The sequence below is a fragment of the Colletotrichum tamarilloi genome (assembly GCF_030869305.1).
Source record: "Colletotrichum tamarilloi strain Tom-12 chromosome Unknown Scaffold_40.1, whole genome shotgun sequence".
NCBI lineage: Eukaryota > Fungi > Ascomycota > Sordariomycetes > Glomerellales > Glomerellaceae > Colletotrichum > Colletotrichum tamarilloi.
The window spans coordinates 99,882-122,219 of NW_026849423.1; the positions used below are offsets into that span (position 1 = coordinate 99,882).

At 54.5% G+C, this 22,338-nt stretch overlaps 10 protein-coding genes across 10 annotated transcripts; 6 read left to right on the forward strand and 4 right to left on the reverse strand.

Annotated features, from left to right (window-relative positions):
* Positions 1–608: 608 nt before the first annotated feature.
* On the forward strand, positions 609–1,675 carry CTAM01_09711 (C2H2 transcription factor; the record flags this gene model as incomplete). Its single annotated transcript, XM_060525728.1, has 2 exons — positions 609–1,072; positions 1,138–1,675. 2 exons carry the CDS (start codon positions 609–611, stop codon positions 1,673–1,675), a joined length of 1,002 nt encoding a protein of 333 aa, XP_060379604.1.
* Positions 1,676–3,290: 1,615 nt separating this feature from the next.
* Positions 3,291–5,077, reverse strand: CTAM01_09712 (M protein repeat protein; the record flags this gene model as incomplete). The annotated part of the gene is made up of 3 exons (XM_060525729.1): positions 3,291–4,394; positions 4,455–4,967; positions 5,021–5,077. The coding sequence occupies 3 exons, from the start codon at positions 5,075–5,077 to the stop codon at positions 3,291–3,293; spliced, it is 1,674 nt and encodes a 557-aa protein (XP_060379605.1).
* A 621-nt stretch (positions 5,078–5,698) lies between these two features.
* CTAM01_09713 (uncharacterized protein) lies at positions 5,699–5,962 on the forward strand (the record flags this gene model as incomplete). The annotated part of the gene is made up of 1 exon (XM_060525730.1): positions 5,699–5,962. One exon carries the CDS (start codon positions 5,699–5,701, stop codon positions 5,960–5,962), a length of 264 nt encoding a protein of 87 aa, XP_060379606.1.
* A 233-nt stretch (positions 5,963–6,195) lies between these two features.
* CTAM01_09714 (uncharacterized protein) lies at positions 6,196–7,329 on the forward strand (the record flags this gene model as incomplete). Its single annotated transcript, XM_060525731.1, has 2 exons — positions 6,196–6,458; positions 6,591–7,329. 2 exons carry the CDS (start codon positions 6,196–6,198, stop codon positions 7,327–7,329), a joined length of 1,002 nt encoding a protein of 333 aa, XP_060379607.1.
* Positions 7,330–7,992: 663 nt separating this feature from the next.
* On the forward strand, positions 7,993–8,568 carry CTAM01_09715 (uncharacterized protein; the record flags this gene model as incomplete). Its single annotated transcript, XM_060525732.1, has 1 exon — positions 7,993–8,568. One exon carries the CDS (start codon positions 7,993–7,995, stop codon positions 8,566–8,568), a length of 576 nt encoding a protein of 191 aa, XP_060379608.1.
* A 426-nt stretch (positions 8,569–8,994) lies between these two features.
* CTAM01_09716 (transketolase) lies at positions 8,995–11,529 on the reverse strand (the record flags this gene model as incomplete). The annotated part of the gene is made up of 6 exons (XM_060525733.1): positions 8,995–9,111; positions 9,179–10,828; positions 10,889–10,973; positions 11,042–11,137; positions 11,211–11,257; positions 11,476–11,529. The coding sequence occupies 6 exons, from the start codon at positions 11,527–11,529 to the stop codon at positions 8,995–8,997; spliced, it is 2,049 nt and encodes a 682-aa protein (XP_060379609.1).
* Positions 11,530–15,147: 3,618 nt separating this feature from the next.
* CTAM01_09717 (uncharacterized protein) lies at positions 15,148–16,497 on the forward strand (the record flags this gene model as incomplete). Its single annotated transcript, XM_060525734.1, has 1 exon — positions 15,148–16,497. One exon carries the CDS (start codon positions 15,148–15,150, stop codon positions 16,495–16,497), a length of 1,350 nt encoding a protein of 449 aa, XP_060379610.1.
* A 73-nt stretch (positions 16,498–16,570) lies between these two features.
* On the reverse strand, positions 16,571–19,568 carry CTAM01_09718 (uncharacterized protein; the record flags this gene model as incomplete). Its single annotated transcript, XM_060525735.1, has 3 exons — positions 16,571–17,456; positions 17,519–19,298; positions 19,370–19,568. The coding sequence occupies 3 exons, from the start codon at positions 19,566–19,568 to the stop codon at positions 16,571–16,573; spliced, it is 2,865 nt and encodes a 954-aa protein (XP_060379611.1).
* Positions 19,569–20,426: 858 nt separating this feature from the next.
* On the reverse strand, positions 20,427–20,856 carry CTAM01_09719 (ribonucleoprotein-associated protein; the record flags this gene model as incomplete). The annotated part of the gene is made up of 2 exons (XM_060525736.1): positions 20,427–20,644; positions 20,700–20,856. 2 exons carry the CDS (start codon positions 20,854–20,856, stop codon positions 20,427–20,429), a joined length of 375 nt encoding a protein of 124 aa, XP_060379612.1.
* Positions 20,857–21,442: 586 nt separating this feature from the next.
* On the forward strand, positions 21,443–22,328 carry CTAM01_09720 (V-type proton ATPase proteolipid subunit; the record flags this gene model as incomplete). The annotated part of the gene is made up of 5 exons (XM_060525737.1): positions 21,443–21,459; positions 21,609–21,621; positions 21,740–21,869; positions 21,946–22,206; positions 22,264–22,328. 5 exons carry the CDS (start codon positions 21,443–21,445, stop codon positions 22,326–22,328), a joined length of 486 nt encoding a protein of 161 aa, XP_060379613.1.
* Positions 22,329–22,338: the final 10 nt, after the last annotated feature.

Below are 22,338 nucleotides of genomic sequence, written 5' to 3' on the forward strand. Positions count from 1 at the left end.
CACAGGCTTTGCCGCCTAGACCTGGCAAACATATAATGTTCTAGGTATCTCTCCAGGTATGATTCTATGAAAACCCATCCAAGCTGAAGTACCATCAAGATTGTATCAGAGAAGCTAAAGACATATATCCTCAAAAGCTGGTGGGTTCCCTCATTGCTATCTGTGCAAGCATCCAGCTTCTGCCTTCAGCGCCACATCATCCAACAAACGAGGAGTGGATACCGTGGCTGGTGGCGAAATCGACCGGGATCACGTGGATCACGGCTGAGTAATCCAAATCCATGCCCATGTGGCTGACGCAGCTTGCTACCAGCTTCCACGTCGTCAGCCAGATTTTTCAGGCAGACTGACTTTTCTGCCTTTCGCAGCATCGGAGCTCATCACCTGCAAGCTTGACGAAGCGACGCGTTATCAAGTAACCGCAGTCGCAGTATCCCTCACTGCGGCGATCCCTTTATCTTTCTTGTCGAATCTTTATTTGTCGTTTCCCCTGCGATTTCCAGCAAACGACCCGGGAGTCGCGACTTCTTTCACGATCACGACCTCTTCCGATCATCATTTCTCCCCCATCACAAGCTTCATCCAGCATCCACAGGATAACCGTCAAAATGAGCGTCGTCTACGAACCCCGTAACTTCATGCACGATGGCTCGTATCCTCCCATCGGCGATCACGATCACGACCATGTCCTTGATCAGACTGGACAATACCAGGCGTCCGACGTCCCGGACCTCGCCTCCTACAATCCGACGTCCTCGATGCTCGGCGACGACCGGTCTCTAATGCCGGACGGTCTTGACGATGCCTCCGTTGGCGTCCCAGATGCGACGCGACTCGATCTTACAGCGCCTCCCACTCTTGCCTCCCTACCTTCGAGTCTTCCTCCGGCGCTTCCCGAGCCCCTGCCATCAAACAACAAGGACGAGGGCGAGGCCTCGACTCCTACATCGAGGGTTAAGTGCATAGCAAAGCCTGAACGCGAGGTGACGAAACAGCCTGATGGAAAGTTCTACTGTACTTTCCCGGGATGCACGGAAGAGACTCAAATTTTCACCCGGAAATGCGAATGGAGGTTAGTCAACCAAACGTTGAAGCTTTTGACACTTTGTAATGATGCTGACCATTTTCTTCTCGCAGCAAACACATGGACAAACACGAGCGACCTTACCGATGCGCTGCTGAGGGTTGCGAAAAGCTTCCCGGCTTCACATACTCCGGCGGCCTCCTCCGCCACGAGCGCGAAGTTCACGGCAAGCACGGCGGTCCAAAGAACACGGTCAACTGTCCCCATCCGAACTGCAAGCGTCATACTGGCAAGGGCTTCTCACGGCAAGAGAACCTTAATGAGCATCTACGACGAGTACACACGAGCGACGGTTCCAGCACGGTCCAAGAAGACATCCAAACCGGTAGTGACGGTGACAGTGACAAGGCTATTGGATTCGGCGCAGGCAACAAGCGAAAGCGCTCCCGGAAGGGATCTGACGCTGGCCTGGACGAGCTGCGCGAGGAGATCAAGCGCGTACGCATGGAGAATGAAGAGTTGCGCCAGCAACTCGACAGACAGGGCCAGCACAGCTTCGCCATGATGTCGCAGATTGCAGAGCTCCAGGATGCGCTGCGGACGAACCTCGATCCGTCCGGACTCGGCGCTCCCACCGCCACGATGTTGTGACAATCAGACGCAACGCCTGCGCCTCTTCCCGAAAGCGACAGCTTCCTCCCGAACTTCCCGTTACGGCGTTACGACCACACCACCACACCCTAAATTAACACCCGGCGGCCACAACTCATACTCCAGGCTTCCACATTGAACCCCCGCGTCCTCGACTCGACACCTCCCCGCACACACCAACCATCACACCACGTACACACTCTTACGACACACGCATCGACGAGGCGTTCTAGGCAGAAAACTGCTTTTTTATGATCCATACAATTCCGTTTTGTCTCCTTTGGCCGTGGTCACACGATGCCGTGTATAGTTTTAACGGCATGGGTAATTCAACAGAAAGGGGGAAACAGGCGTTCTACGGGATAATCGACACTCGACTTTTTTTCTTTTCCACGGCTTTCTACGGTGGCGAAGAAAGCCCAAGGACGATGACGACTACTTTTTGATATCCCCCCTCCCCTTCGCTACGCAGAGCGTTATGCAGAGGAAAACCAGAAAGATGGAACAAAAAAAAGGAAGAGAAATACCACATGTTTTTCCGGAGTTTATTTTCCACCCTCTTCTTTTTTTGACGGCAAATGGTAGATTGTACATTTCCCCTCTACTCCTCCTCAACTCACGCCTCCCCCTTTCGCTTCTCAGGTTCTCCTCAGCACCGAAAACAACTTTTGTAATTCTATTACCTTGTATTGCGAACGATTATTCATTTTTAAGTGTGTAGTACCATAGACACGGGATGACCTTTGATGATAAAATGGCATCCTCCAACCCCCATAAATCAAGATGAAACTTCTCTTCTCCTCTTCAATGACAACTTAATCCGTCTCTTTCCAAAATATTGTAATACATTAGAGCTACCACAGACTATTTGGGACGTGGATGGTGATGACGTAAGCTTGGGTGCTTTACGCGTGAGGCCCGAAAAAAGGAAGCTGCACACGTTTTTACCATGCGAAGAAAGAAATGGCTAGGAACGCGGTGTCACATGTGGCTTTTGCCTGAGGCAAAACACCAAGGTAGGCAGGGGTGTGGTTGCAGGATGCACGAGTGACGATCATTGCCAGCTCGAAGTCCATGTAAAACTCCGCGACTCGTCTGGGCACTCGTGGTAGTGTACTCAGAGGTGATGGAAATCAACAGATGTTCTATGCACAAAGAGGGCGTAGGCGCAATCTCAAAGGACACTTCTACATAAGGAAAAGGGGTAGATGAAGGCAAGACGAGAGTGGGCTGCATTTCCAGGCACTCAATCATGTTTAGCAACATGATGAAAATCCATTTCAATGACGGTCATTGAAATACACTTTGTTTGGATATCAGTTCTCGTCTACCTATACTCTTACATATCACCGGGCTCAAAAGGCCCTCGTATCTATGGAAAGAGAAGAGCCGTCAAATCTTACTTCACCCGTGACTTGAATCCAAGGTATTCTAACGCTTTCTTGTCGAGAGTGCTTCCTCCCAAGCGTGTGAAGCCGCAGGAAAAGGCACTCCATGATAAGGCGTCAAAGGACATTGAAGTCTACAAAAATCAGAGATTCTCGGCATCTTAAGCAGAAGCTGGCAGTAGACTCTGCCCCGGGAAAGAGAGAAAAGGAACATCTAGACATGAAATCTAGACCTCAAACACGTCACCCACGCCCTCGGATCCGCCTCGCCGGTTCTCGACAAGGTCCAACCTCCACCCCTCCCAGTTCTTGAGCGTGCGCTTAATCTCTTTGATGCGCTCGATACGCTTCTTCGCGTCGTCCTCTTGCGCGCGGCGGAACGCGTCCTCGTCAAAGTCCATATCGTCGTCGTCGAGGAGCAGCTCGTCATCTCCCGTCCCGGTGAGCGCATTGATTCCACTTTGGAAAAAGTCTCCGATGCCACCGCCGGCTGCTTGCTTCCTCTGCGCTGATGGCGACGTGCCGCGGCTCCCGCCAAGGTCCACGTTCTCGAAGCTGGGGCTATTGAGCTCCCGGCGCTTCTCCTGCCAATGCCCGTGGCGAAGCTCGTATACCTCGGCTTCGAGGTCGCGTACCTTCTTCTCGAGACGCAGGCGCTCCTCGTTCTCGAGCTCATCGACACCGTCGTCATCCAGGCCGCCACCGCCCTCAGTGGACTTACGGCTCCGTAACCTCGTGTTCTCGCTCTCGAGGCTCTCAACCCGCGCCTTGAGTTCGCTGACCTCCTTCTCGGCGCGCTCCTTTTCCTTCCGCAACGTCTGGGTGCGCGTGTCTTGCTCCTTGTGAAGCGTGGTCAGCGTCGTAACCTTCTTTTCCAGGCCATCGGCCTTCTTCTCGGCCTCCAGCCTGGCATCGATCGAGTCGGCGAGGTCGTGCTCCAAGCTGCGGAGCTTCGTCTCTGCGCTCGTGCGTTCGCTACCCTCACGGACAGCCTTTTCCGCCGTACGGTCGAGGTTCTTCCGCAAGTAAGTCAGTTCTTGCTGTGCCTTAGTGGCGGCCTTTTCAGATCGCGCGAGCTTCTCTTCCAGAGCCGCAATCTGCTCCTTCTCGGAGGACGTGCCGCTAGTCTGACGATCCACTTGTGCGCGGAGCTTTGATATTTCAATCTCCATCGACTCGATAGTGGCGGTTTTGGAGGCAAGCTGAGCCTCGAGCTCGGCTGGGGGAGAAGACATCGATACCGATGGCGAGGATCCGTGGCGGCCACCTGCACGGGAAGCTTGTTGCTGGAGCTGAGAGTTCTGGCGCTGAAGGGCCTCGACCTCGGATTTCTGTTTGGCATTTTATTAGCAAACTTTTAAGGGCGCATGGTCGTATAATATGATGCTTACCAGGTTTTCGACTTGGCTGTCTGGACCGCCCTTGCTCTCGCCCTCAGTCTCACGCAGATCAGCCAGCTCCTCCTCGGCCTTCTTCCACCTCCTCTCCGCATCGGTGGAGTCCTTGGCTAGACGCTTATTCTCTCTCTCAAGCTCCTCTATCCGAGCGTGCTGCTTTCGATAGATATCGGTGGCGGTCTCGCCTTCAGGAGCCTCGGCGCTGGGCGAAAGAGGACCATTGCCGGCGGAGACGGACCCTTGTCGGAAGGACGCAGAACGGAGCTTGGACTGTTGAGCTAGCGAAGGTTGAGATGCAGTTGGCGATGCTGGTTGCTCCGCGATAGCTTCCGTAGCTTCCTTCTCGTCCTCTTTTGTGTCTTCGGTGGCAGGATCGGCGGGTGTCGTGGGTTCGGCTTCGGGGTCCTTGTCCTTCGAGACGCTGGCTTCTGCCGCTGTTGGCTCGGCCTTTTCCTTCTTGGATGAGCCAGCGGCCTTCTTTGTCTTCTTCTTTTTCAATTCTTCCACCTAGCAAGCTGTGAGTATTAGACCGATGGTGATCGCACCGCAAGTAAACCTACTCGCTTTCTGGCGGCGGCGAGCTTTTCGGCCTTGGCCTTCTCTTCAGCGTCGGCCATGATGCAGGCAATAGTGCTTGGGATTGTTGCGAAGCGAAATCAAGTGAGTTCTAGGTGCTGTTGCCGAACGTTGTCACAAAGAGGTTGTCGTGAATGCGGAATGTAAAGTTGGATGTTTGATGCGGTTTGAGCGCTTCAGCCTCGAGCCCAGGAGCTTAGCTGTCCACTCGTGTCAAGAACAAGCCACATTCCACCTGCACTCATCCGTAGTGTTTATGGTTGACAGGGGGCCCCCCCAATGACGAAGGCAGGCGCAACAGCTATGCGTGGAGTGTGCTAAACATACAGGGGCCACCCCTCCTGTTCCGATGAACTCCCTTCTTGCCGTTTGGACAAAATCGAACAATACTCCAACCTCCAACAACCGATTATTTCCTCCGTGATAAGATTTACATCCTCCCAGAAACCATCTCCCTCCTTCATTAGATATAGTGTTTTCTCTCTGTAACGCTGGTCCATCGAGATTCAGAACCATTCAAGATATTGCACCTGTTCTGCTCTCAGCATCTATCGATCTCACTAACACCGTCTCGCCACTGGTGGTCATCAAGATGCAATAATCGCCCAAAGCCAAACATCATGCCGTTCATGCCGTTCTTATGAAAGCTATCGAATGAAGAGATGCATACATCGCAACAACAAATAGCAAAAAGTCAACATGTTCCCAAGCGGGCCTCCTGCCGTCTGACCGACGCGACGAACACCCTCCATCCCCCTGCACATCCTTTGGCCCACCCAGCCGTCGTTTTTCAATGCGTTGGCGCCTTACATCGCCTTCTCAGTGTCCCAATCGCTCAAACCTTTGCCCTTGGGCACCGCCTGATTGGCAAGCTCTTCCTCGTTTCAACTGCGCTGATATCCAGTTGGCACCGGACCAGCGTCTGAAATGGATGCAAGTTGCATCTTGGCCCCCAGTGAAGGACCCTGTTTACCTGCCAGCGCGGGAACGCATCGAGCCAGGGGGCAGGGGGCTAAAGGGGGGTGAGCGTCTCGTTCGTTAGTTCCTTTGAAAGACGTCCGCCCTGCTCTACAAGGGACGACTTGGCTAATTCAAGATGATTGGAGGTGCCGCGGCAACAAACGACCCAAGCACAATTATGCAGCTCGAACATTAAAGCATGTTGAAAGCTAACATGTTCTCCAGAACATGTCCTGCTCAACTCTCGTCCATCCTCTCAGCTTGTGCTGGAGGAATGGAACAGAGGAGCGACGGCGAGGAGCCATGGGGCAGTGTGTATCGAGCAGCAATGCTGGCGCAGGCACCAGCGATGCCGAAAGGCCTGACGCTCGCTGTCAAACTCCCGGCTGCCAGAGAGTCTGCGATCCAGGGTCCAAATCACGATACTGCACTCAGCATGCCGTCTGTAGACGGCAGGGATGCGTGAGGCCTCGATACCGCAAGGGCCCATATTGTCAGGAACACATGTGTAAGTGTTCCACCAGGCCGCTTCGGCCTTTCGACAACGTACGACTTCTCTCTGACTCCAGGACCAGATACGTGTCGAGTCTCCAGATGTCCCAATAATCAAGCCAAACTTCACGATGCGCGATTTACCAATCATTTATGCTGGGACCACCAACCCTCCGAAGTCCAAGATGCGTACCTGCTCGGATACCTGTTTGGCGGGGAGGATATCCACGTGGCCAACGCAAACGAGCCTCAGCAACAACAGCAACAGCGCAGCAGGCGCAGGCGTTCTCGCCAGAAGCCAAAGTCCGCACCGGCCACAACGCAACCTACAATCCTAGCCGAGCCTCGAAACCAGGCATCCGAAGACCCCTCGTCAAGTTCAGACGACGACGATGTTACAGTCGCAGCTCATCAGCTGTCCACCATAGGCGAGGAACCGGAAAGAGAAGACGCCATGCGCTCAACGCAGAAATCTCGACAGGAGAAGCCTGGAACAGCGTCAGGAACAGCGCTGGGAACACCGACGGCTCGTCGGAGTCAGAAGACGGTTCACTTCGCAGATCCTGTCCCTCGAGCCTCCGTAGCCGCTGAAAAACCATCCGTCGAGACGACGGCGGATACCTGGGTTGCGGAGCCCCTCTCCTCGTCCGCGGCAGCCCGTCTTCGAACCTCCCACCACCGGCGAAGCCTGGATGGACGGTCCGGATATCGGTCTTCGCCAAAGACGTCTGGCAGTGTCGCCGCTCCGGCTACGAATAACCGTGAGAGGCGTCATAGTACCGGCAGTGCCCCAAAGTCTGCCGACGTCAAGCGGACAACGAGAACGAGGGCCAGCCGCTGAGGCCTATCCTCTGGAGACGCACAGGACGGAGGCACAGAGGGTCCCTTGTAATGCTGCACGAACCAAGCTTCGACATTGCGTCACAGCAAAGTCCCATGACACATTTCTCCCACCAGATGCCCCCTCGTTTCTTTATCGTCAACAGTCATACGAGCCCGCTTTCCTATCACATCTCTTCAGAAATAGCCCCGGTAATCTCTTGGGTGGGGGTCTCATCTGAATGCAGGCGGAAGATAGGTAATGGTGCTAAAGATACAGCGTAATTATCTCTCAACGGGCGGTAGAAGAGTTCCACCTCTGAGCGTCGGGCACGGCATTTGGCGGGGTAATGGCGGGGTACGGGTGCGAACAGGGTGCTGCAAACTACCTCACGCCGAAACATTACCACCACCACTACCGCCGCAAGCCCACAAGCCCGCGCCAAACCGCCCGCCTACCCGACTAGCCAAAGCCTCGCCGTCTCTCTTCCTTCCCGTCCCTCCTTCTTTACCTTACTTGCTGATCTTCTACCCAATTCCGTCGCAACTCTCTACTTTATTCAATTCCCTCTCTCGGCATAAGATCGTCTCCGTCTCAAATTTCCAGATCAGCGACAAGATTTCATTCCCGACCGGCGCAATACACACGCCCACCCACCCGACAAAACACAAGCCATCGCCAACAATGGCCTCCCTCCCGTCACAACATCCGTCGCTGGCCCTCCACCTAACAGACCGCGCCCTCAACCCGATCTTGACCTCGGCGCACTCCCAATCCCAACTCGAGGCACTCACTTCCCTGACGACGACCTCTCTGACCGCTCATGCCGCCGCGAACCGCTTCTCCCTCGGCCCCGCCCAGCGCATCATTGTCGAGCACGGCCCGGGCAGTCCCGTCGTCCTAGCCTCCTTCCTCAACGGCGCCGATGCCCTGCCGAACTCGGGCGGAGAGAGCTCCATCCCCTCAGCGTCAAAGTCCTCGTCGAGACCCGTATCCTCGGGTGTCGCCGGCGCTGCCCCGATAGCAGAGCCATCTTCCGCAGCGGGGGCATCAGCGAGAGCGATACCTGAGACGGGCAAGCTAGGCGAAGAGCCAGAGAACGCGGCGCCGATGCTGGTCGGCGTGGTGGTCGCGGCGACGGGTGAGGAGGCCATGGAAGCGCGCCGCGCCGCGGGCAGACTCGAGAGGGTAGGCAGGGAGTTCCAACGAGAATGGGTCGCCGAAGAAGGAACGGGCGACGCAGATGGTCTCGGTCGTTGAACACACATATACACACACACATTCACATATCAATAGGACGATGGAGGAGAGTATGGTCAGATCGTAAAAAAATGGGGCAAAGGATGTCCCTGGTGGAAGGTCAACGATGCCCAGAGGAAAACGATAGCGATGTCGTGGCCTGGGAAGTTCGAGTCGGGGCAGGGCATATATGGTCCTTTCATGAGGATTACGAGCAACGAGATCACGGTCACATGGAGGACCCGATACGGAAACCAAACCAGGCTACGGTATGGGGTGGGTTAGGCGTACAGGACAGCGCGAGTTCGCGTTAATCATAATCTTTGGATTTTTGACGGTCTCTCTATATACCGAGTTCATTTTCCCCGTGAAACGTCCGTCATTGCGTTAAAAAAAAAAATAAGAACAATCGCCAATTAACCAATTTCTACCCTAGGTATGACCGCTTTAAATGATCTGCTGGAAAGCACGGTTGAGAGGAGAGCGAACGTTGGGAACGTCCTTCCAGAATTCGACGGTGGCGACCGCGCGCTTGGCGATGCCCTCGGGGGTGAACTCGAACTTCTATAGAGTGGGTTAGAATGACTGACGAACAGTACTTAGATCGGAACGAGAAACTTGCCTTGTAGACGTCCTTGTAAGGACCGGAAGCACCGAAGCGGTTGATACCGAACTGCTCGTGGGAGTATCTCTCCCAGCCGAGGGTGGACATGACCTCGACGGACATGATGGGCTTGCCGTCGGGCAGGACGGACAGCTTGTACTCCTTGGACTGGGAGTCGAAGACCTCCGTGCAGGGCATGGAGACAACGCGGGCAGCGATGTTGTGTTTCTCCTTGAGGTACTTAACGGCGTCAACGCAGATGCAGACCTCGGAACCGGTGGAGACGAGGGTGATGTCGGCGTTGGGGTCCTCGTGCAAGACGTATCCACCCTTGATACCCTTCTCGATGACGGAGCCCTCGAGTTGGGGCAGGTTCTGGCGAGAGAGAGCGATGATGGAGGGGGTGTGCTTGGAGGTCAAAGAGACGTAGTAAGCAGCGGAGGTCTCGTTACCGTCGGCCGGGCGCCAGACCATGTTGTTGGGCAGAGCGCGGAAGTGGGCGAGGGTCTCGATAGGCTGGTGAGTGGGGCCGTCCTCACCAAGACCGATAGAGTCGTGGGTGGCAACCCAGATGGCGCGGATCTGGGACAGGGCGGACAGACGGACGGATCCGGCGGCGTAGGAGACGAAGTTGAGGAAGGTACCTCCGTAGGGGATGATGGTACCGTAGGCAGCGAGACCGTTCATGATGGCACCCATGCCGTGCTCACGGACACCGTAGCGGATGTAGCGACCGGCGTAGTCACCGAGGCCAGTGGCGGGAGCCTGGAAGTCGACAGCCTCCTTCCAGCGGGTAAGGTTGGAGCCGGTCAAATCGGCGGAACCACCGACAAGCTCGGGAACGATCTGGTGGATCTTCTGGAGGACGGTCTCGGACAGCTTGCGAGAGGCAATGGCGGGATCGGCGGGAGTGTAGACGGGCAGAGACTTCTCCCAGCCCTCGGGGAGGTCACCCTTGAGGCGACGGCTGAGGTCCTTGGCCTCGTTGGGGTACTTCTCACCGTACTTGGCGAAGAGCTTGTTCCACTCCTCCTCGGCAGCGGCGCCCTCGGCGGCGTGCTTGTTGTAGAGGTCGTAGACCTCCTGGGGAACAGCGAAGGACTGCTCGGGGCTGAAGCCGAACTTCTCCTTGAGCTGCTTGATGTCGTCGGCCTTGAGGGGAGAGCCGTGGACACCGTGGGTGCCCTGCTGAAGGGAGCCGAAACCGATGGTGGTTCTCAGCTTGATGAGAGTGGGCTTGTCCTTGGACTGCTGGGCCTTGGCAATGGCCTTCTCGATGCTGTCGAGGTCGTTGTCACCGTCATCGACGATGAGGACCTCCCAGCCGAAAGACTCGTATCTCTTGACGACATCCTCAGTGAAGGCGACGTTGGTGTCACCGTCAATGGAGATGTGGTTGTCGTCGTAGATGGCAATGAGGTTGCCGAGCTGGAGGTGACCAGCCAGGGAAGAGGCCTCACCAGAGACACCCTCCATCAAGCAACCATCACCAAGGAAGGTGTAGGTGTAGTTGTCGGACAGGCTGAAGCCGTCCTTGTTGTAGACAGCGGCGGTGTGAGCCTGGGCAATGGCCAGACCAACAGCGTTGGAGATACCCTGACCGAGAGGACCAGTGGTGACCTCAATGCCGGGGGTGTCGTGAGCCTCGGGGTGACCGGGGGTGATGCTGTCGACCGTCTGTAGAGCCTGTCAGGAAATGGCTCATTCCCTCACTTGTTGAGTCATTGTCAAACTTACGCGGAACTTCTTCAGGTCGTCGATGGAGACGCCGTAGCCGAAGAGGTGGAGGAGAGCATACTGAAGCATGCAGCCGTGTCCGTTGCTGATGGTAGGTTAGCCAAAGATATTCGATTCGGGAATTGGAAGCTATATTCGGGCGGTTCAACTTACGAGAGAACGAAACGGTCACGGTTGAGCCAGTTGGGGTTCTTGGGGTTGAACTTCATGAACTTGTTGAACAGGACGTGAGCGACCGGCGCCATACCCCTAGAAAATGAATTGGTAAGCTTCTGTGCCCCGATTCCATCGTGAAATACGTGTAGTGTGAGTGAATACGTACATGGGCGCACCGGGGTGGCCGGAGTTGCTGTTGAAGGTGGCATCGACCTGGGAATCGCAGACTCGGTCAGTTTCTTGTCCAAACACAAATTGACGATGAGGCTCTCGACGGAAAGCTCATTGAGGCCGGCCAAGGAGCTCGGTGCTAGATGACATGATCGCAGCACCGTGGATGGTGGTGGTGGTCTCAATGGCGGGGTAACGACAAATCCTCAACGAAGAAGCGTGTAGGCGGGGTAAAAATCTGGCGGGCGGATGAAACTCACAGCGAGCAGGCGGATCGTGTTGATCGCCTTCCAGTCTTGTTCGGTGTAACCCATGATGTCTGATTTTCTTCCAAGAGTTTTTGATGTAGAACTCGGTCAGGGGAAGAAGAGAATGTGGTGTGAAGGAGGGAGGAAATTTAAAGGAGACGTCGGAGGAGGAGGAGGATGGAACAAAAGTAGAGGAACGAGAAGGAGTGGGAGAGGAGGCGGTAATGTACCTCAGGTATTCCGACACAAAACAGCAGCAACCTTTTGCCTCAGAGCGTACCTCAGCAGTCCCGTCACTGCGTATGTCGGCCAGGAAGGTAATTATTGAGCATCCGGTGGGGACCTGACGTGGGCGTGGACAAGGACAGAGGGGGGGGGCACATGGAGGGGTGGAGGGGTGGAGGGGCAGAAGGGGGACCAGGCACAGACCACTGACGCCGCGGCCGGATTCTCTCAAGAAGGGAACAACACGACACCAGACGAGACAAGCCACTGGGAAGAGGAGGTCACCACACGGTGGGATGCTTGTTGCCGGGGGATTCGTTGCTGCCCACTCCAGGCACAGAGGTGAATTGGGTTGCTCTGATGTGATATGTCCATCTTGCACTTCCATTTTCTTGGATACCTTGGAATTCCAGAAAGGCTACGATACTTGGAGATACCTCGCATTTCCAAATAGCTGAGGTAAGGAAGCACTACTTACTTTTGGTACCTGTAGGTAGCCACTCCCCTTGCCGGCGCGGAAGAGGTACATTGGCTCGCTTGGAGCTCTGTCTGTACAGTACCTAAGGTAAGGTACCTCAGCCAAGGTAGCTTGGCCTTACTGAGAGCTTTTTTTTTTTTTTTTTTTTTGGCGGGATGCCCGGACTCAACCTCATCTCAGTACCTACCTTACCTCAGCCCTCAGCTGCCACGATACCTCGAACATGGAACGGCAAGAGATACTTCACTCGCTACATGCCTTAGGTTGGTTAAGTAAAAGTCACTCATGTCACTTTTCGGTGTCTTCCCCCCTCGTCCATCACCATCCATCATCATCATCCATCATCCATCTTCACAATCACATGGAGTGGGGGTTTTTCCAACGTGTCCCGCATCTCTTCCATTTTTGTCGCATCTCCAGTTTTCGGCCTTGGGAACGGTACACAGCGCCTTCAGCTCGTCTCAAGTCTCAACAACCTCGTCGTCCGGCAAAAAAAAGCTGTGGGCTGACTGACTGGTGTCGACTTGTCCCATCTGCTGCCACCTCTCCTTGGCCTCTTCTGGCTTTTATTTTGCCCCTCCTATCGTCTAGCCACTCATCTTTCTCGCCCTTGTATTGGTGGGCTTTGTCGGCTCAATCGTAGACCGCACTCTTCACTCTCATTATTACCCGTCCGTGGTCGACGTGCTTCCATGTACTACTACCTAGGTATTCCAATTCACCCGGCAACCCCTGTGAGGCAAAAATGTCCGACCTTCGACTTGCGATTCCCTCTCTGCCGCGTCCCGACCTCGGTGTCCGGGCTATCCCATCTCGACGAATCATACCGCACTCGGCGCACCAGGTTCAACCACATCTGCACACTGCACCAGCAGCAAGTCCACCGCCATGGGAACACCCTCACTCAGCACCCAAAAGCCATATCAACTGTATCACAATTTTTTAATTTTTTTTTTTTTTTTTGGCTGTGACGTATCTCACCCCCATGAATTGACTCTCGATTCCTTCCAGAAGCTCGCTCGTTGCCTGTATTGACTCGTGCGAACAACAATATCTATGGATCATGGAGACAGTCTGTCGTCATAATGCCCACATAGCACAACGATTCACCTGGGTCCCTTTCGGTATCTGCCACGACCTGGCAACATCGGCTCGCCTTGGAGGATCTTGACTAATCCGTGGAGATGGCTGCATCTTTTGGGTATCTCCGGCCCACCCTATCGCTTCTCCAGTCTTTCCGGCCAGTAGCCTCGCGCTATTTTATTCACTCACGATGCTGCTTCGCCGTCGGCCATAGGCCCAGCGCGTGCCGGACTTTAAAGCCTCGTCCAAGCAAATGGCCCAGAGAGAGCCAAGCGCCGAAAATATCCCTACTACGCCTCCGTCGCCTCCAGTTCTCTCGCTCGCGTTGTTTCAAGCCGGCGACGCGGATAAGCTCTGGCCCTCCGATACCACCTGGACCACCCTGGCATCGCCTGGCTTCCCTTCTTTTGCTGAGCATCAGATCCAGTCATGTCAGTGGACCCTGAATGCATGATGACACTCTTCGTGTCCCCTATCAATTTTTTTTCTATTTCACCGTTCGGTCGCAGGGCCGACTCGCAGGCTGCAGCCTTCTTCTGCCTGTAGACGCAGCAGCATCCGAATGCAGCCCCTCCGGCCCCTCTACGGGCGGGCGCCGTCTTGCATCGAGATGCGCAACATCCGTTGATAATGTCAAGGTTGGGACAGGCCAGCGCGGGCGTTCTACGGTCAGCGCGGTAGAATACCGCAGAGTACGTCAAGACGCACTCAATAAAATATGCCCAGGTGGGCTGGGTTGTCTGATGTGGATATGCGACCAAACGTCGATAACTCGACCGAGTTTTCACGCTTTCTCGACCCCTTGGTATGTCTCAGAACGCGGTACTCGGTGCCGGTTGAATGTATGCCGCAGACACTCAACACCACGATCTACTTTGTTCGGCGCCTCAATGCTTTTCTCTGCGCCGTACGAGACGGTAGACCTACTCACACTCTTCTAGGCGATGTGCCACCCCTCCGGAGCCGGTGTGCACGGGCCATCCGTCTGGGATCCGGCCAGTTTCGCATTTATCCGCGCAAATCAAGGCGGCCGCAGGCCCAAGCTCCCTTCTTCCCTGCGGATGACATCAAGCCTCTCCACCCGCATATCCGCCGCTTCACGCAGCGTGTATCCGTCCACGCCGTTGTTGGTCGAGATTGAGCGGGAGAAGATGCGGAAAATTCTGTGGTTTCGGGTTCGAAATTATCGAGATTTCGAGAGCCATGCTTTGCCTTATTTTGAGTGAAACGAGTTTAGCCTCAACGGTGCAACTTCGGACACTGGCCGTGGCTAATCGGGCCTTGTGTTCCTTTCGCTGACCAAGCTTTGGCAGACGTATGGGTTCGGGCGGCGCAATGAGTTCGAGCTTGCTCTTGGCGGTGCATCTGAGATAGTGAGGCTGATCTTTACTCAGCGTTAACGAGGTTTCTTCCTCGTAATAGGTTTTGTTTTCATGGAGCAACTACATAAGCAATGTCTCACGGGTGTTGTGAGATCTCATCATGAGCTTCACATCCAAGTGAACGGCTCATATGAGGTCGCTCAGTGTGCACTAACCTCAAAAGCGGGCGGTGTGGATCCTGCCCGATTGAGTTTTCGCCTCACCCAACTTCAACAACCGCAAGTGAATGATTTGGAGATATCAGATCAACGTGAGACTAAACATCTGTATCGTGACAATCTGATCTTGTGCTTCTGAATAGTGGAAGAGAACACAGTGAGCTGTAACTGTCACGCGGAAGCCAGTATCCCAAAGTTCGCCCTCAACTCAATTTTTTCTTCATCACAACTACCCCTCCATTTTTACCCCTCCATTACAAAAATCTCGACTTCACAACTTCCATAGCCTCACAAACGTATACGCCATTTCAAGAAAGTCGACAAGACTTTCACTTCCTCTGCAACCATGGGTAAAAAAATGAAGGTCGAGCACAACATCCGCGACACATCCCACAACGCCGCAAACTCCAAAAAGACCACGGGCAAGCCAGCAAAGCAACAAAAAGCCAAGCCCAAAGCTCAACCGGAACCTCAAGGGCAGGCATCGTCGTCTTCTGCAGACAACACAAACGCAGTCGACGCCCTCCCCCTCGTCCACCAGCAACGCCTCCTCTCCTCCTTCGCCTCCGCCTTCCAACCCGTCCTCGCCTCGCCCGCCTTCGCCACGATCCTGCAAGAAGTCAAGGCCGCGCTCTACGCCCGCGACTTTGACGCCGCCTTCACTTCTGCGAAACCCGAGAGCTTGGATGCGTATGCTGCGAGGTGGAGTCCCACCCGCGCTCTGGCGTACGCTGTCGTCCTGCTGGGTATCGCGGAGCACCTTGAGGGGCTGGAGGTTCAGGTCAAGAAGGCTGAAGATGAGGCTGGAGCTGAGGTAGCTGAAGCAGCCGAGGGCCTTCAAAAGTTGATCGTCGAGGACAAGACGGGTGATGCGCCCCGGGATCAGAACTCCTCCTCCCCCCCCTCCACCGACGATCAGGAAGTTCCTCCCGCAGCGGAGGACGATGCCGTCACCCCTCCACCACCCGCCTCGGAACCAACCGAGGCCAACACCACAGTCACCCCCAAGACGACGACACAAATCAAAAAGGAAATCAAGATCCTCTCCATCGGCGGCGGCGCCGCAGAACTAGCTGCCCTAGCAGCCTACCTCTCCCAGCAGCCAGCCTACCTAAAAGGCACAATCACCTGCCTCGACGCCGCCCCATGGGCCCCCGTAGTCTCCAAGCTCCACGCCGCACTCACGGTCCCGCCCCCGGCCTCGCGGTACGCAAACGAGGCCCAAGCCACCGCCGCAGCCCTCGTGGACCCCGCGGCGCGGCTCTCCTCCTCCTTCTCGCACCTCGACGCCCTCGCGATGTCACGGGACCAGCTCTCTCAAACAATAGGCAAAGAGGCATTACTCATCACATTACTATTTACCCTCAACGAGCTCTACACTGCCGCGGGAATCGGCAAGACCACCGCTTTCCTCCTAAACCTGACCGCCACCGTGCCCCTCGGCTCCCTGCTCCTCGTCGTCGACAGCCCTGGGAGCTACTCCGAGGCAGCCGTCGGCAAGGAGTCGAAAAAGTACCCCATGCAGTGGCTCATGGACCACACTCTCGTCAACAAGCCCCAAAAGGACGGCGTGTTTCCGGGCTGTCGGTGGGAAAAGGTCGAGTCCAATGACTCCGTCTGGTTCCGCCTCGCCGAGTCTCTAAACTACCCAATCCCTCTGGAAAATATGCGCTACCAAATGCACCTGTATCGCGCAACGAAACCCTAAAGCAAAGAACAAGCAACGCCAGAAAAGCAACAATGGTGTATGTGCGCGCGTGTGTGTGCCAGAAAAAGCCACTTCATGCCCAGACGAGCCTCTTCAGAGAGTAGCTGATGTGGTCCAGCAGCCCAGTGCTTTGCCTCGCCTCCTCCAGCGAAATGATTTCGCCCTTCTCGATTATGCTCTCGGTGCCCGGCTTCTCCTTGCCAGGTTGACTCAGGAACGCCAGCCGCTCAATGTCTGCGCAAATGCTGACAACCTGCTGGATCTCGCTGAGCTTGGGTTCTTCGCCCGTCACAGCGGCGGATGACTGAGAGTACGGGGCCTTGAAAGCGAGCTTGCGCACTGGCGGCGCCTTGGGGCGCCCACCACCCAGCAAGCTGCTCAAGGCAGACTGAGGCTGTTGCTGTTGTTGCTTCTGCTGCTGTTGCTCCGAAGGGGCCGCATCCGTCTTGGTCTTTGCAATGCCCAGGTTCGAAAAGGTCCTGGTATTCGTCCTCGTAACGTCGTTCTTGCCTGGTTGGTACGACACAACGAAGCCAACATTCTTCATCTCGTCCGTCTGCCCGGGAGAGACTGTCGAGATGATGTATGTCCCAAACTTGATACCGACAACGTGGGCTAGATCAATCCGCTCAAACGAAGAGACCTTGTCCATGTTCCAGTCAAATCGGCAGAGATATAACGCAGCATCCGTTAGAAGTAGTACCACCTCCTCAAAGGGCATGGCCCGCAAGGAGTCGGACTGATGCGGGCTGAAGAGGACCCAACCACCCATGAACTCTTCGTTTTCGTCAGAAATGACGCGCCTTTGAGAAAGCTCGATAGCCTGCTCCCTCATTTTCAGCATCGAGACAGCAGGGTCTTTTGTCATCATCTCAGCTTCGAACTCTTGGAAGACCATGGAGTTCACGTTGCCCAGAAGGAAATCGATGGCAGCTTGACTGAAGTAGTCGTTGACCATTCTAGGTTTGGTGTTAGCAAGAGTACATGATAGAAAAAAAGTTTTAAGACCAAAACATCTTACCCATTGTAGTACCGGGTCAAAGAAAGGCCAAGATCATTCAATGTGCCGCCAAGGTTCCTCTTCTTCGTTCTTGTGTAGTCACCCTTCATGGCCGCAGTAGATGCATACTGCTTCGACACAGCATCACCATTGTCTGCCCAGAGCGTGTTGAACCACTGCGTTTGCTGGTCGACTTGAGCGGCAAGATCATAGCCTTCAGCTTTCAACTGAGACTCGAGCATGAATTTTCCAAACGAGCTCTGGCACACGTTTGTCCTGTCGAGGCAGTCCATACAGTTTGTGCGCAAGACGCCATGTTGTATTGCAGTGATTTGACCAGCCTCTTCCACGGTGCTTCCGAAACCTTCCAATTTGTCGCGGAGAGTATCGAGGAGCTGGCTGACGTTCTCAAATTTCATTCCCTTGCAAGCTGAATGGAAATCAAACCATTCAAAGCCGACGGTGTCATCTTGGTCTTTCGCTTCTTCCTCGTTCAACCGCTGCACTGTCTTTTCATACTGATTGCCGACAGTTGCTTCTACGCCATGTTTCTCAACGAGATTGACAATCTGCAAAAGCCCATATTCTGACTTCAGCCGCTCTAGGTGCTTTTTCGTTGCAGTATAGTTGGCTTCGGGCGAGTGCTGAATGACTGGCGCAGGTTTGAGAGAGACCGGCGACTGTGTGAAGAATAGCGGAATGCTGCCCCGGATTTGAAGAAAGGAGTAAATCTTTGAAGGCTTGTCCCAGGAAGTGCTCGAAAGAATCTGCTCAGTTTCAACCGCATTGGCAACATAACCCTGCTCATCGATGCCTCGTCTCAAGTATCTGAGACCAGCCCTCTGTGTCGAACGCCGCGAGATTATTGTCAACAAAAACTTCTTTTCGGTAGAGCGCAGATCGATCGAGTCACGGACTGCTTCCGGTGAGGGTGAAGATGGTTCAGCTTCGGGCTGTCTCATGGTCGATAGCTCCACGGAATCCCCGAGACCTTCGTCGTGTTGAGGAGGGCTGCTATCTACTACGAAGCTCTTCTGAGAAACGAAGCCCTGCATGAGCGGAAGCAACAAAGCATCCTCTCCAGCCTCCGTAAATGGCTTTAATGTGTTCTTGTTCCAGAAGAACATCGGGTCCACGCGCTCATGAAGAGGTATCTCATCGGATTGAGCATGGGAACGACTCGACCAACGCCGCGTGATATCGAAGTCGTAAGAAAAGAAGAAGCTTCTAGATGAGCCGTAAAAGATCTGGGTCATCCGCAGAAGCTTCGGCAGAAGTGTGGATGCCGTTGTTGGTTCGTTAACCTCGTCAACAGATGGCCGCGGAGGAGCATTCTTGACTGGACTGTGGTCAACGGACCGTCGTACTTGGTGCGCGGCTCCGCTCCAGCCTGCTGATCTCTTCTGATCCTGCGTCCATCCGCTCTTGCTGAACCAGGTCTGCGCGAACCTCCCGTAGCTTCCTCTCCTGCCGATAACATCTTTCGCTACAGTACTCTTTACAGTCTCGAGATCCTTGTCGCTGTCGGCTTTAGCTTCTTGCGCAGGGTCTTCGACTTCATCCCCGCTTGCCGGAAGCTCGACATAGTCATCGCTGTCGCTATCGTTGGCGTCCTTGTCTGTGGTGCGATCTTGAAGCTCTAGGGCTGTCTTGGCGATAGCTTCTCCAGCTTCTTGTTGCGATGCGCATGGGGTAATGGCGACTTCGGTGACGACATAGATCGGAAAACCGCAGATTTGCGCCACTTGCTGGCGCCGAGTGATCGTGATAAGATAGCTGAGACGGGAAACTGTGATCAAACCTGCATTTCCCGAGAATTAACATCAAAGCTACAACAATTATGGAGTGCAGCTAGAAGCTCGGGTGCCGCACCTATAACGCCGAAGGCCTCGAAGGAAGAATTTGGCTGAGAAAGGTCGGGAATTTGCTCTCGCGGAGCAGAACTTATTGATGCGTCGCCATATTTGATCCTGACCGGCTGCGCAGGGCGCTGTCCTTTGGTCACAAATGGTTGTATGATAAGGCCGTCGACCGCGGCGCAGATGATGATCTTGCGAGCGATACCGGGCATCTTGCGATTCAGCGCGGTCCGGAATGCGATTCGGAATTAACGTAATGCGCGAGAAGAAATGGAGATTCTATGAGGAGAAGAGACAGGCCAAAAGATTCACCCAAGAATGCACGAAAGAATTATTAGTTATGCTGGGCCGCAATAACAACATTGGCGGCGTGGAAAGAGGATGCAGAGAAGAATGGGGCGTTGTGCGCGACACGAACTGCTGATGATGGCGGGCCAAAAATCGTGCATGTAGCTATGACATGGGTGGTGGGCCGCGGGGTAACGTCAGTGTGCATTTGCTGGGCCAGGTGCGAGTCGCTGAGACAGCAAGCGCAGGTCACGCCTAAGACACCGGCCCGATGAGTGGTTCAGTCTGCTCATTAGACGCCAGGTCTGCATTCGTTTTCGCGTCTTCACCGACAATCCAATCGTCGAAGATAAGGCAAGCAAGCAAGGTAGCGTGGGTAGTCAAAGTATGAAACCGCCTTACTTGCTCTTCAGGTAGAGTTGTTATTCCATTGTAGGTGGCAGGTTCCCCCACTGGCTCGTCCCGAGTCAAGCACCGCTAAATGCACAAATTGTGGCCATTGCATATTTGGGAGTTTGAGTTTTCGACAATCATCAATTGACAGTTTTCTGGACCACACCAACTTGCAGGAGTCCACTTACAGACAGGCGCATTCACATAGCTGTTTTCGCAGCCAGTTACCTTGCGTTCCGTCACTGTAGCAGATACCACGGAGAGAATAGGACCCGAGAATAGCTAGTCGACGCCTATCAACAATTCAGACTTTCCCATTCCAAACCATTTTTCAGCATTTCCCAAGATGTATCATAATACACTGCCCATTATCCTACGTCGGGGGTATCTTAGATGGCGAGTCTCTCGATCTTGTCCTTGAGGGCGCGGATGGGGCCGGCGAGCTCAGAGCCTTCGTTGGAGGTGATGCTGCAAGCAATAACGGCGCGGGAGACACCGCAGGCACGGCCAAGAGCGGTCTTGGACTTGACGTAAACGTAGGGGACGTTCTTGTCCTCAGAAAGGAGGGGAAGGTGGAGAACGATCGAGAGAGGGTTGGTGTCCGCAGCTGGTCGGCAAAGTTAGCATTGTTTCGTCAACGACGGTCGACGGGGTGGCTATACCGAGAATGATGAGCTCAGAGACACCACGGTTGAGGGTCTTGGTAGCCTCGTTGGCGCCCTTCTTCAGCTGGCGGTAGTGCTGGCACTGCTGGACCATGTCCAGGAGCTCTTGCTGAAGAGCATCGTCGGCAAGGGGCCAGGCAGCGGATTCAGACATTGTTGAGGATGTAAGGTGTCGAGTGATGTCTGCAGGAGACAATCAGCTATTTGCAATTGGCAGTTGGGAGGTATCAAAAACTTACCGATGTTATGGTGCAGGGTTCCTTGCGTTGGCTCGCCCTGATGGTGAGATAAAAGATCGGTAGAAGTACGGTGGTGAACGTGAAGATCCAAAAAGTTCAAACTCAAGCCGATGAAAAAAAAAATATCCCACTTCCCCAAATTTCGACGGTAGATTCCGTTGGAAAGTGGGGCCTGGCTCCTGCAGCTCCAAGCCAGCCACCTCGGAGACCACATTTAGCCGGTCTCCGGGCACCGCCTCCTCCTTGTATTACGTAAGGGCACGGAGCTGTGAGCGCGCCGCAAAACCTTGCAACCAACCAGAAGGCCAACCTGGAAACGAGATCTTAACAAGCACACCTCATCTCGAGTAGTCGCCGACGCAGCATCGAACATCGCCCGCCCCAACAATCATCACCGCAATCGTCCCCAGCCCAGCTGCCGCCGCATTTCCTTCATCTTCGACTCGTCTCGACGTCTTCTTCGACTTTTTTAGCCAGTCAAAATCCACAGAAACCGCCAAAATGCCTTCCGAGCTTTGGTACGTCAACAACATGCTTGTTTGCCCCCGTTGACGAGCTCCTATCCATCAATCGAAGCTCCCAACTCCATCATTCTCGATGCCCAACTTGCGCGAACAGCTTTCCACTACGTTTCTGAAGCTCATCTGCTAACGCGATAATGTCACAGCCCCGTCTATGCGGTTCGTCCTCCCTGTGCCTACCGAGTCATCGATCCATGACGTCGCCCCCTTCCTACCTGGGATGAGCCATTTGGGCATCGTTCGATATCGCGTCTACGACATCGCTAACTCGCTCTAGCCCTTCTTCGGAGCCATGGGTTGCACCGTCGCCATTGTCTTCACCTGCCTGGGTGCCTCCTACGGTACCGCAAAGTCCGGTGTCGGTATCTCGGCTATGGGTGTCCTCCGCCCTGACCTGATCGTCAAGAGTACGAACCAGCATCCACAATCGACGGCCATGCACGCATGGTCTAGCTGCATCGACATTTGCTAATCATCATATAGACATTGTTCCCGTCATTATGGCTGGTATCATTGCTATTTACGGTCTCGTCGTTTCCGTGCTTATCTCCGACGGCCTTCAGCAGCAGATGGCCCTCTACACTGGTTTCATCCAGTTCGGTGCTGGTCTCTCTGTCGGTCTTGCTGGTCTTGCTGCTGGTTTCGCCATTGGTATCGTCGGTGATGCTGGTGTCCGTGGAACTGCTCAACAGCCCCGTCTCTTCGTCGGCATGATTCTTATTCTCATTTTCGCCGAAGTCTTGGGTACGCCACATCAACCCCGCTTGTAAACGCGCTCTTTACTGACATGACTGTCTCTAGGTCTTTACGGTTTGATTGTCGCCCTTCTTATGAACTCCAAGGCCACTCAGGACGTCACCTGCTAAGCGACAACAC